The sequence below is a fragment of the Trachemys scripta genome, chromosome 2 (assembly GCF_013100865.1).
Source record: "Trachemys scripta elegans isolate TJP31775 chromosome 2, CAS_Tse_1.0, whole genome shotgun sequence".
Classification (NCBI taxonomy): Eukaryota; Metazoa; Chordata; order Testudines; family Emydidae; genus Trachemys; species Trachemys scripta.
Window position 1 is genome coordinate 216,128,675 of NC_048299.1, and position 13,739 is coordinate 216,142,413.

At 41.8% G+C, this 13,739-nt stretch overlaps 1 protein-coding gene across 1 annotated transcript in view; it reads left to right on the forward strand.

The window, feature by feature from the left end:
• The window catches only part of RP1 (RP1 axonemal microtubule associated), a 258,679-nt gene that overhangs the window by 136,922 nt on the left and 108,018 nt on the right, over positions 1-13,739 (forward strand). The window contains 1 exon segment of the mRNA XM_034759443.1: positions 7,163-7,332. Within this exon segment, the coding sequence (XP_034615334.1) occupies positions 7,163-7,332 (170 nt within the window).

A 13,739-nucleotide genomic window follows, 5' to 3' on the forward strand; every position in this document is an offset into this window, starting at 1 on the left:
CCAGAACTTTGACATTGAAGTTAAACTCAGTTTCAGTATAAAGTGAACAAATAAATGAAGCAAATTAGTTTCCTCACACAGTAATCATTTATGTAAAGTATCAAGTAGCAGTAAAGTATAGTCATCTATAAAGGTGACATGTCATGTCTTTTCAAATGAATTGAGCAAAGGAGATACACAAACCATTTTTGGTTTTCTTCCCATTTCTATTATTCAGTCCTGAAATCAGTCAGAAATTCCTCTGAGAACAGATTTCAAGAACTGGTTTGTTTACCCAATGCCACTGTCATTTAATACACAGGGACAGCTCCCCCAACAAGCATCAGTGAGTTGAAAAATATATTGTGAAGTGACAGTGGAAACAGTTTCAGGTCAGAGTTCAGCAGAGTTTTTCTAAGAGTATCCAGAAATAATTTAGACTTAAGCTATAAAATTGGTCAGTGTAGTTAAACGCAGTATCTTCATTTGGTTGAATAAAATTGGCTGAGTAAATGAAATCTTAATATTAGAAATCTGTCTGTCTACTTATCTATCCACAGATATAGTGCCTATCATTGTAGTTGCTCAAGTATTTAACACTATAAATAACCTCTTTTTTCTTCCTTGCCAGCTTTAAGGAGAAATAACTTGATGAGTTCATAGGTATTTGATTTACATTTGTGGGTTAGTGTGGTGGGTGAGTTGGTGTCTGTATCTGAAAATCTTACTGAGGGAAAATAAAGTCAAAGAACAGAGCTTTGCATTTAGTTTTGAAAATGGCGAATTTTGTGGTTACTTATCTTTTGTGGGATATGCCCCATAGGCTAAATCTAGGTCCAACTTCAGCACGTTTGGTGTCCTGCTCTCAAAGTCTCCCCTATTGGTCAACAGTTGCATTGTTCCAGTGGAATGGAGCTTTCATGGATGGAGAGGCAATTTCTCAGGTAGTTAGGGTTATTCCCATGGAGAGCTTTGATTATCACATCAGAGACCTTGAAGTGGACTCTGCATTCAGTAAACATTCAGTTCAGATTGGAGCATCAGGGAGATGTGTTCATGGCAGCCTGTGTTGCTAAGCAGATGGACTACTGTTTTTTGTACTAGTCTGAGTTTTAGCAGGCTGTGTGACTTCATTCCGAGATGTATTCCATTGCAATAATCAAGCATGAATGCATGGATCATGACTATGTCTATGTCTGACAGGATGTGGCACAATCTTTTGGCCAGCCAATAAGGTAGTGAGGTGTTCTTCATCTCATGTCTATCTGAGCCTTTGGTAGTATTGAGGAGTCCAAAAGGACACCAAAGCTGATTTGTCAGTCTGAGGGCAGATGTTCTCAATAGTGGGAGTGTTAAAGAGGAAGCAAGTTTTTTGAAAAGCCTCCCTCAGCCTATCAGCAACACTTCCATCTTGCTCGATTCATTGTTAGCCATCTGTTCTTCATCCAAGTGTTGATTTCAGCTGGGCATGGAGAAAGCCAGGAGATGGTACTGTTTGATGTAAAGGAGATGTAGAGCAGTGTGTCATCTGAGTACTGGTGATATTTCAGCCTGTGTTGTCTAATCAGCTATGCCATATAGCTGTTGAATAATATGAGAGACAAGACTGAGGCTTGTGGGAGGTTAACAGAACAAAGGGGTTAGGAAGGAGGTCTTGAACTCAATCCACAGGTATCCACTCATGTGCAGTATCTGGGTGTATGTCAAAGTAGAGAGAACTCCCCAGAGCCACAGACCCTTGATGGAGAAGACCTTTGTTTTGACCTCTCAAATCTGCACCCAGCAGTTTCAACTCTGCTGTTCTCAATTGGTACTGCAGATCATAGTATGACAGGTATACACCCTCTCGCAGACTGTATTTAAGTCTTTAAATACTAAACACACTCACAGAATAATAGACAACCAGTGCATATGGCAGAACACTGGTGTTACTGATTCTCACAAGTGAAGGCCCTTGAGCAGTGAAGATGTCACATTCTTTAGTAATTGCAATCTGCAAGTGAGTTCCAAGAGAAGCCATCAGAAAAAGGCATTGTAGTAATCCAGGCTTGTTTCAAGGTCACAGAGGCATGCAGCACTGTGCTGAGGTCTGTCTGAAAGCAAAGGTCACCACATCAAAATAGTTGAGAGATAATAAGCCACTCTTGAAACCCAGAGAATCTCCTTCTATCTGGATATGGCTAATGTTGCTCAGCCATCATCTTCCCCGTTGCCTTCTCCTCAAATAGGGGTATTTGAAACTGAGCTGATCACCATTGTTAAGTAGGTCTCCTGAGCACTAGTTGAATCTCAGCACTTTTCAGTCAAGCTGCCACTCTACTTTCTATAAATGAAGTATTCATTCTAGAGACCAGCAAATGGGCTACAACACAGATATCCACGAGCTACCTAAGGCAAGGGTTCTGCCTGCAGGAGGCAGAGCTACACCAAGCTCCGGAGCATCCGCAGATCATAGATAGACTCTCTCAAACCAAATAGGGCAGCAGATCTATTCATGCCCTCTTCATTGCATGTTGGGTGCACGATGTAAGAGAGAGGGGTTCCAATACACTTGCCTTGGCAAAGAAGATGGATAATTGCTCTCAGCACTCAAATGAGAATCAAGGGAGAATCAGGGTGAATCAGACACTTCATGACTCTGTAAAGATTTGCTTTATATTGTAGGGATGCTTTCCTTTTTTTTTTCTTTCCCCCCACCTCCCCGCCCCTATGCCTCATGATAAGTGGAGTCTCAGAATAATGCACAATAAGGGAAGAGGCAAGATATAGTGTACCACAGTGTTGTTTACGTTGCAGTCAGACAAAAGGAGCTAGACTCCTGCAGTGTGGTTCATGAGATGCTCTGGGGTATTGCAGGAGTTTATGGGTGTTGCACAGAATGTGGTTCAGCAGCAGTTAAAGCAGTTCAGCTAACCGATATTGTCATGCAAGGATATTGGGCAGAGAGAGATATAAAAACAAATAGAAAACACAGAAAAATTTCTCCCCAGAAATTCCTCAGATTTTATTTAGTCCCTTCTCCTCCTTCACATTTCTGCTGATGGGGTAAAAATGATCACAGGTAGTCTACAGGCTCCTGGCAGGTTAATATTAGTCCATGTCACAGGCACCTCTGTTGCTATCCGGTGCACTCCACTGCCTGGCCATTATGTGTGGTCTCAGTCATAAACACACACCAGGTTGTTACTCTTTCACCATGTATTCATTCATTACAAAATATTGTAGTGTAATGCTGGCTTAGAGCATGGGGAGGTTTCCCCACAGCCGTCACTCCTCAGCCCAGGCTCACCCTCTGGGCTCCCCCTTGCTTCCTGTTCCTTCCACTTATATCCTCCCAGTTATACTCTTAGCCCAGTGATTTTCAGTGCTCATCTCCCAACAAACTGCCTCCAGGTGGGCTTGCAGCCTTCTCCAGGCTACAGCAACGCCAGTGATCAGGTTGCTGCTGATAGTGCCCTGTGACAGCCCTGTTTATAAACGGCAGCGACAATGCCCTTTGTCGGGTGGACTCTGAAGTTACTGAAGAAGCAAATCAAGCAGGTTGGCAAACTCTGTAGCAAGCTACTGAAAGGCAAGCAAAGTAAGCAAGCTAAGAGCAGTGCCTCTGCCTGTGGGGTTACTGTGCGAAGACCTGGTTGAAACTGAACAAACCAGTGGAATACCCAAAAGAGCAACAGTTCCAGCAATGACTTCCCTCGCCAGCATGAAATTTCCATTATCTCTGTGCATTCCCTCAGTAAAATAATTTAAGCAGCTGCTACATCTAAGAAAGTGGTATGTCCTTATCAGTCCTGAGAACATACAGCACTGATGTTGGAAAATCATAGAGCAATATCTACAAAACACCAACAATGACCTACATTGCTTATATAAGAAGAAGATGTAGCCCCCTGTATTATTTTCTTTTGATTTTACAGTTTTCACTCTTAAAATATAGTGTCTGTTTTAAATGTTCTTGATTCTTTGTGCAGAAGTCACTGCAGGTTTGATTTTCTCACTTTTGCAGCTAGCATTTCTTCTATGCATCAAAGTGTCAAAGAGGTTCATTGGGAGGATGTCATTAAGGCTGATTCGGCTTCATTTGTTAGAGTTAACAAAGTGCCTATGCACTGGCAGCATTGCTGGGCTAACATGAAAATGAAAGCCTGTTACATTGATTTTTTAGAAGACAGAGAGAATTTTGATACTTTATTGAAAAACAGCCTTTCCACTTCCTCTCCCTAATTCATTTAACAAGTCCCAGACTGATTTTTCAAAAGAAAAGGGCCATAGCTAATAAACATAGCATACAGATGATACAATCCACTGGCATTAACACAGTGAATGGTACGTGATATATTAAGTAAATGCATCTTTTTATATGTGGCCATGCAAGGTAGGTACAAAGGCCAAAATTTTCAATCCTGGTTATCTAAAATGAAGCACCTAAATAGTGGCCTGATTTTCAGAGGCGCTAAGCACCCAGAGCTTCCACAGATTTTAGTGGCAGATTTTGTCTGAATAAGGACTGAAAGAGGTGATGGGAGAACTTCCAGGTTTGGACAAAAACCAAATATGAATATAAAGCCACTATCCCAACCATCATTGCATTATACCAATTGATGTTTGCCACTAGTTCCTTTTCTAATGTAGCCATTTTTTAATAAGCAAATGTCCAAGGGAGCTGAAGTGTTACACAAACATTTCTTCTGACTCTGGAGTGAGCAGATTGAAATGAATTTACCAAAGTGAGAGAAAATGCAATTAGGTTGGTTTGGCCAGGACACTAGACTGTGGCAGGAATGAAAAGTAAACGCTTGAGAACAAGCAGTTGCAGATGCCTAAGAGGCCTTAAATCTGTTAACCACTGATTCATTTCCTGGTAAACTCCCAACTCTTTTGATCACTGATACATTAACCTTTCTTTGGAAATAATAATTAAGAAAAGATACAACCATGGGCAACAATTAAAATAAATCAAAGTGTTCAGAATGGCTTCCGGGTCTCATAATATGTGCTCAGCACGCTGCATCCTGCAGCAGAAAGGCTGCAACTATGTGTAACCCACACACCTTCTGGGTGTGGTGCTCTGTCCCATCTAGTGGCACCGAGACCACTTAAAGAGAGAGAGAAAATGAGTCTGCTTTACAGCCTCAGCTAACAGCCAGTTGCTGTCATGCACTAAGCTCCAGAAGTCCCAGGTTCGATCCAGCCCACTGATGACTGGTGTCTGTCTGTGTTACATATGCACTGCTGCCTTCTCGCCTTGGGACAGATTCACCCTGGCTTATCCACCTTCTGCTCAAGTAAAGCAGGGCCCAGGTGGAGGAAAGTCTACTAGGGAGGCACTGTGATATAAGGTGGTGGTCACAATCTCCCTTCCATTAGGTTCTAGGGGGAGCCTGCGCAGCCCTCAAAGAGAGTGATGCTTACTGTAGATAGGGCATGGCCTGGGTGACTAAGGGATGATCTGACTCATTGTAGCCCTACTTCAGCCCCTCTGCCTGTGGGGTTACTGTGCGAAGACCTGGTTGAAACTGAACAAACCAGTGGAATACCCAAAAGAGCAACAGTTCCAGCAATGACTTCCCTCGCCAGCATGAATTCCTAAGGGGCACAACATGCCAGGCTGGCACAGGGAGCTGCAATTTGCATCTCTATGCCTCAGCATGGCTGAAGGTGGCTGGCCATACATATCTAACAAATAAAGTTCCTCATTAGACAAGGTTTGTATCTGTCATATATTGCATCTGACTCATTCCTGGAAATAACCCTAAAAAGACAAAAGCTAGCCTGTCACCCACCAGACTGACTGTGAGCTGCATGTCTGCCTGCTGTGCTGTGTCTGAACCCAAAAGAGCCACAGAACAATCAGCTGTGACACAGAAAGTCTTCTCTACAGAGTGGGGGGTGGGACAGGATAAGCTACATAGAACAAAGAAGAAAACAGGAAAAAAGCATTAGCCAAGGAAACTAGAACAAACAGATGGAGGAAAAAAAATAGGCAGGAAAAAATGCAGCTTAAGAACAGGAAAAAATACATCCAGGTTTATAAATGAATTAAATGCCTCTAAAATTTCTCTTGACAACACTCATTGTGGGTAGACACATGATCATGAAATAGTTTTCCTTTATATTAAAATCATCAGCAAATGACAACACTATAGAAGTACACATCACAATCTAAGCACAGATTCTTAATTTCCTATCTCTGTTAGGTTCCTTCGCCCCCTACGATCATCATGATCCCTCAAGGGTCAGTCACTTTGAAATCATGGGCAAATTCCATCCAGCCAGTAGGAACTACTCTTTTGGTCACTAGCATCCATTTAAGTCACACAGTATTGTTTTTGCTCCATGATCTGTTTTCTGCAACTTTTTTAAACAGGAGAATAATTCATAACTTTGATACAATTTCCGGGTATATTTTTGCTAGAATTCATGGTTTGCAAACAATTTCATTAATGCATGGCAACTGTCCAAATACACTCTAACAGGGCCCAATCCAAATCATGTTGAAGCAAAATGAAAGAACTCCCATTGAATTTTTTGGGCTTTAATTTGGATCCCTAGTGAATAATTTGATCCCTCAAATCATAGTCAACTGAATAGACCATTCTTATTGACAAAAATATTTAAAAATCAATCATGGTTTAATTTGTACTATTCAAGCAGCTCTGTGTTCTAGTATTCAGTTGTTTCATGTGACTCCTATGTTAATGTCTTCCGTTTTAAATAATCTACCATCTCCTAAATAGATAAATAATTTTCATGTGAAATACATACATACATTAAGAAATTAAATTAATGAATGAATTAAATTAATTATATTTAAATAAATACATAAATAAATACAATTAATTATACCAACCAATTTATTATAAATTATTACACTATTATTATAGCAATAAAATAATTAATGTAATCACTTAGCCAAGGATTCCTTTTCCCTCGTCCACATTATTAATATCCCCTTACATATCCACTCCTCAACTGCAGTCCTGTGTACGTCATCTCTTATTTAGACTGTAATCTCTTTGAGGCAGAGGGTGTGTGGCTGTCCATTGTTTGTAAAGCATCATGTAAATTTATGACACTGTTCAAATGCTTTGTAGTAGTAATGATGAACAAATCCCTGTGTATTCCCACTCACTGTTAAAAATATGATTTTTTTTTTTTTTTTTTTTTTTTTGCTTTTATTTAGCACGACAATGGAGAGTGCAGGTTAAAACTGCCAGAGATTCCCCAGAGCCACAGAAGTGTAAAAGAACCCTTGTGATTTATGGCTCAAAGGGCAAAAGTGGTGACCTTCTCCTTTCTCCACAAAGCCCAGAATATGTGTGCTTTCTACCCAGAGCAACGGATGAATTCCTTGTAAGTCATCACTATACAATACTGCACTAAGATTATAATGACATTCTGCTCTAGCCAAAGGATATATTTGAAATGCTGCTTTGGTTGCTACAAATGACATAGTTATTTACAAAGATGGAATGATATAACTTTAGATCTTGGGCCATCCTCTTCCTGCAACCCTGCTCAACTTGTTACCAGATTTGCTTATTACTTTGGGGTACGCTCATTTATTAGGGTAACTCTTCTGGGTGGGGGGGTTCTGTAATTCTGTTAATGTACTGCTTGTGTCACTTGTGTTCTCATACAGAGCTCTACTTCTCCCTTCTCCAAGTTCCCTCCCAATGGAGCTATCCTGCAGGACCTAGGTTCCCAAAGGCTGGGTTCCTCCAGCCCCAGAACCAGATGAATGAACACGCACACACACACACACACACACACACACACACACACACACACACATTAACAGAGCAAGTCTGAGTGGACTGCATCAAGCAGCACTTTCAAGCTGCCACTCTTGTATGTCAAGGTTCAGCACGTCCCTATCCCCACTTTAACGTTACAATTGTACTGGTAGTAACCCACTTGATGAGCAAACCCTGCAGTAGTTTTGGGCGCTACAGGGATCTTTAGCTTAGGTAAGAAAAGCGTTGCTGCAGAGCAAATGGGGAAGTTAAAAACACAAAAGAGTAAAGCTCAGAGAGAGAGAGAAAGAGAAGAAACCAGCTTAACCATAAAAGTTATTTACTGAATAATAGTGATAACCACACAAGGAGAGCCTAAACAAACATAGCAGTTACATTATAAGTCATATATAGAAAACTATACCTGATCAAACAAGTCAGGGTTAGAAAGTTATACCTGAGGTAGAAAAGAAAACAGAGAGAGAGGGGGATCTCACCACTCCATGAAGCTTGTACTGGTCGGGGTTCCCAGGTGATGGTGGTAGCTCAGGGCCCTGGGTGCTGGAGACAGGCAGAGCCCCCAGCACGATCAGTCAGGAGAAGATGAAATCCCAGTGGAACTGATGCAGAGTTTGGATCCAGGCATCAGAACACTTACTTGAGCAGGGGTAGGGGTTTTTGTAGAGAAACAACAGTGGTTCAAGGGAGAACACTAGATTTGTTTATGTGTAAACAAGGGAAAATACTAAAGTTGTTTTGTTCAGGCTAGACCTGGGAGCTGATCATTCCTGGCTTTGGGCGATGTTCCTTGGAGGGAGCTCACAATGCAATTAAGATGCTTCAGTATTTTGGATATCAATCACGTATTCATTACTAGAATCGGTCTGATATCTGCTGAGCTGGGTGTGTGCAGGTGTAGGTTCATTAACATCTGGAGCAGAGATCCCGCATGATGCAGTGCTTCCCTACTTTTCTGGTCCCAGAGTTCAGTGCGGTTCTTGCCTTGGAATCTCTGTTCTCCATTCTGTATGTTAATGGAGATGCCTTCCTGTCCTATCTTTGATGAAGATAAGGCTAGAGGAGTTGCCTTAATCCTATCACCCTTGTCTGGAGGGGTCTAGGTGTGTCTCCCACTGCTCTTCACTGCTCTCTGCAAGTCTTTTCTCTGATTGGTTTTGGTTCAAGCAGAGGCTGGTGGGGGGGTGTCCTTCATGAGTCAGACAGGCTGGATACTGCGCCCTGGTTCCCCAAGAACACAGAGCTGACTGGTATCAACTACATTCAGTTATAGTGTTCAGACACCAGTGCAATCTCATTATATTACAGTGGGTTTCAAGGATGTAAATCAGCAAGAAACATGATTCCTTTCTTGTATTTTATAGCATATGCTGCTAATTGTCTTGCATATTTTTTTATTTTCTTAATCGTGTTAACCCTGAAATCATTGGGTAATTTGCCATTGGCTCTAATGTGTAAAGTATCAGGCCCTAAATCTTTACTATATGTTCTTGCACACTGCAGTAATGAGGGCTGTGTAAACTTCTTAGTGTTAGATTGTGCCATTGAGATACAGCCTGTAGCCAAGGGGAACATTGAGCTGCACTGCCTCAAGAGAGCCCTCAGGAAGGCAGAACACCTATTGGAGCTCCTGAGGCCAGGACCAAGCACCCATTACTACACACTTTTGTGGCAGGTAGCTTGCTGCCCCCACAGGGCTGCTCAACTATACCGGCCAATGTATAGTGGAGAGTGCAGCCATGGCTGTGCCTGCTGCTTGTCCCCAGTGAGAACAAAGAAGCCCCTGTTTTTCCCTGAGTGCAGTGAATTTAATTCTGCTTCCCCTTCACACAGGCCACATAGAGGCAGGAGGCTGAGAATAGATTTAAAAGAGACTGTATGGAGGGATTTTTTTTCATACCAAACTTGGAACTCTGCTGTGGCCTTATGAGTAGGCAATGATTGGGGTCTCAAAGGGGTAAAAGTCCCTGCATCTCCCCCTGGAACTAATCCATCTCCAAGGAGGCTATAGTCTGGCTAGGTGAATGCTCAGAAACACCTCAAAAACTCACAGGTTTTACTGCTTGCCAGTTTGGAACTTAAGAGCTTGATCCTTCTAATATTGTGGGATCTAGTATTTTAAGTGGGGGGCTGGGAGCTTAGTGTAAGATACTATACCTATCCCTTTCCCTTCCTTCAGAACGCTGAAGATGAAGAGGGTTGGACTGTTTGTCCAAGGGACATAAGTGGGGCTTTGCTCTCTCTCTGGTCTTCATTAAAGGGGCCTCCACTTTTCCACAGTGGGCATGTTTCGGTGTGATGCCACACTGACAGCTTTCTAAGTGCATTTCCATTCTTTTGACTCGCTTAGTTTTAGGGAAACATGCTATATTTTCCCTTGGTGGTTCATGTCCTTGGTTTTGTTGCTTTGTGTCAAAACCTTAATATTTTCTGAAAGTTGTTTGTTGTGCATGAAGGTTTGTCTTTTTGCAATATGAGTGTCACTATTTTGCAAGCTTTGTTGCATTTTAAGTAAATCAGAGGAACAGGTCTGATTTTAAATAGTGGTTGGTGTTTCATGGGAATCTTTGAAAACCCTTCTCTTTAGAAACAATTCAACTGATATATCTTATGGTTTCTGTTGTTCTTTTCCTTTCTTCCTTATTTCCAAGGATATTTGAATAAACACAGGATCTTTGTTTCATAAGTGAGTTCATCTGCTCCCATTTGTGACAGCACACTTGTGGGAATGATTATGATGTCACAATGAACAGAGAGTCTTTAGTAATACAGTGCAGTAAGGAAGAACCACAGATAATGTAGTATATGCAAGATTCGTTGTTTTGAAACAATGGGCTTAATTTTGATCCCAGAAATCCATGTAAATCTGCATATTGCCCTTTTACGTGCCCACTTATGTTCACATCATGGCAAGAGAGTATGTATATCCCTGATTTTCCAGGTGCACTCACACAAGTTTGCCACAAATACATGCACACTTTAAAGTTAACAATCATGTCCAAACTGTTTTGCAAAGTCTCCTATGAAATGTCAGCAGCTCTCTCATTTTAATTACAGATTGTTAGCAAATATAAAGAACAAATTACTGAAATATATAAATAATAGAGAATGTACAAGTTAAACCTACTTGCTTTCATAGATCTTAAACTTTGATAGCAATAGTACTGTGTCAGCTACCAATTAAAAATAAGTTAAAGAAATACACATTAAATGTAGAAAATAAATTGAGTAATAAGAAGTTGTGTTTATCATATAATTATAGAAACATAGGGCTGCAAGGGACTTTGAGAAATCATCAAGTCCAAGTAATTCACTTGGCAGGACCAAGTGAACCTAGACCATCCCTAACAGGTGTTTGTCCAACCTGTTCTTAAATACTTCCAGTGATGGGGATTCCACAGCCTCCTTTACAAGCTTAACTACCCTTATAGTTGGAAAGTTTGTCCTAAATCTCCCTTGCTGTGGATCAAGCCTATTAATTCTTGGATGTGGACAACAGTTGATCCCTGCACTCTTTATACCAGCCTTTAACATATTTGAAGACTGTTATCTGGTCCCCACTCAGTCGTCTTTTTTCAAGATTAAACATGCCCAGATTTTGAACCTTTCCTCATAGGTCAGGTTTTTTAAACCTTTTATCACTTTTGTTTCTCTCCTCTGGACTTTCCCCAGTTTGTCCACATCTTTCCTAAAGTGTGGTGCCCAGAATTGGACACAGAACTCCAGCTGAAGCCCTCCAGTGCAGAGTAGCACAGAACAGTTACCTCCTGTGTCTTACATATGATAACTCTGAGTTTATGGTGGTGGTGTCCTCTGAGACTGGCAGAGTTGGCAGGAAGGAGCAAGAGATGAAAACAACAGGGAGCAGAAATACTAAGGAAAATGAAAAGTGTGGGATTTAAAGGGATAGTGTGAAATTGCTGGACAACAAGTAATTTTATTTTAAACATTACTAAAAATATTTAGTTTAGAGAAAAAAAGAAATGGTAGGCCAGCTCTTAGTAAGTGTCTCTCTTTGTGTCAAAGTGGCTCCCACCACTTAGTCACAGAAGTTCTTTTTACATACCCGAGGGACACCACAACCAAGACTATGCAAAGGCCAAAACCATAATGGGGTTCAAAAAAGAACTAGTTAAATTAATGGAGCATAGGTCCCTCAGTGGCTATTAGCCGAGATTGTCAGGGATGCAATCCCATGCTCTGGTTGTCCCTAGCCTCTGAGTGCCAGAAGCTGGGAGTGACAGGGGATGGATCACTTGATGATTGCCTGTTCTGTTCATTCCCTCTAAAGCGCCTGGCATTGGCCACTGTTGGAAGACAGGATACTGGGATAGATGCACCATTGGTCTGATGCAGTATGGCCATTCTTATGTTCTAAAATAATCATAATGGTTACCTATGACTGTTTTAGTATTAAAAGAAAGGAAAAGAAAACATTAAACAAAACAACACAAATGGCTGACCACAAATTATGGTTACTTTCATTATAGTCTCTTCTATATGTACTTTTCTGGAGAGCTTCTAACAGATTTCACCCTTGAGAGTAACTTGCTTCTGAGAGTGTTTTTCTCTTGGTAGGTTAAGATCAAAGTGTACTATTTCCCAAAATTATTGTGTTTGGTTTTAGTATTTTATTAGATTCTTAAAATTATTTATTATGTGCAGAATAATTTTTGTTTAAGGGCAAGTGTAGACTGTCTAGTTCAGGAGTCGGCAACGTTCGGCATGCGGCTCGCCAGGGTAAGCACCCTGGCGGGCCGGGCCAGTTTTATTTACCGGCTGACGCGGCAGGTTTGGCCGATCGCGGCCCCCACTGGCCGTGGTTCACTGTCCCGGGCCAATGGGGGTGGCAGGAAGCGACGTGGGCCGAGGGATGTGCTGGCCGCGGCTTCCCGCCGCCCCCATTGGCCCGGGACGGCGAACCGCGGCGAGTGGGGGCCGCGATCGGCCAAACCTGCCGCGTCAGCAGGTAAATAAACTGGCCCGGCCCGCTAGGGTGCTTACCCTGGCGAGCCACGTGCCGAACATTGCCGACCCCTGATGTACAGCATTAAATATGAAACAGTAGACGAGAGACCTGAGACATTGTTGAAATGAGAGGGGCTATGATTAAGTCCTAATGCAGAGGGCCTTGGGGTGGAAAATGAAAAGGTACAGCTGAAGTGGAAGATGGTATGATTTAAGAGGGGTTCTGGGACTGCTTTGCAACGGTCCATAGGGAGCCTATAACCCTCATGCACAAACACCAGGGCTGGGTGAGGTGGGTGGGCCTTTGTTAGAGGATCAGGCTGTTCATATACCTTTTGTTGTTGTTGACAAACTATAACCTATGCGTATACTACACGGGGCAACCTACTGCCCTTTTGACAAACCGCACACCCCTTGAACTCCATAAAAAACACTCTTTACACAGTTATTTTTAACTGACATTTTATTTTACAACACACCCCGTTTTGTTCCCAAAACATGCTCTGTTAGTGTTTTTTCTTAGCAAGATTTTGTAATTTGCTGAATGAAGAAGATGTTCAACATTTTGCATTAAATATTTATCTGTCAGTTTGATGATTTCATTTAAAACGCTATTTGGGTCCTCGGCCTCTGTCACTTTGTGCATCAATTCTGCCCCTAGAGCTAAATGTTCCTGGGTTAAACAGAGGCACTGCAGTATGTATCCCAGCATGATGATGATATTTAACACACTCTCCATACACAAACTACCGCTAATTTCTTTAGTTTTACAATTCACATCATTTAAAGACCAGTACATGCAGGCATAATGCCTCTGACTTGGGCCATCTATGGCGCACCCAGGATAATCCTCATTTTGTTTTTCTCTCCGGCAGTGCTTGATGATTCTGTGCACAGCCGCTTGCACAATTGCACGCATCCCAGTTTTACGGTTATGAATTTGCACCGGCTTAATACCGAATTTCTCCCTCAACTTTAGATAGTACAGGCCTATAGAATAAGCGTCCCTTGCTGTTTTGGCATTCTGTGGAGCATCTG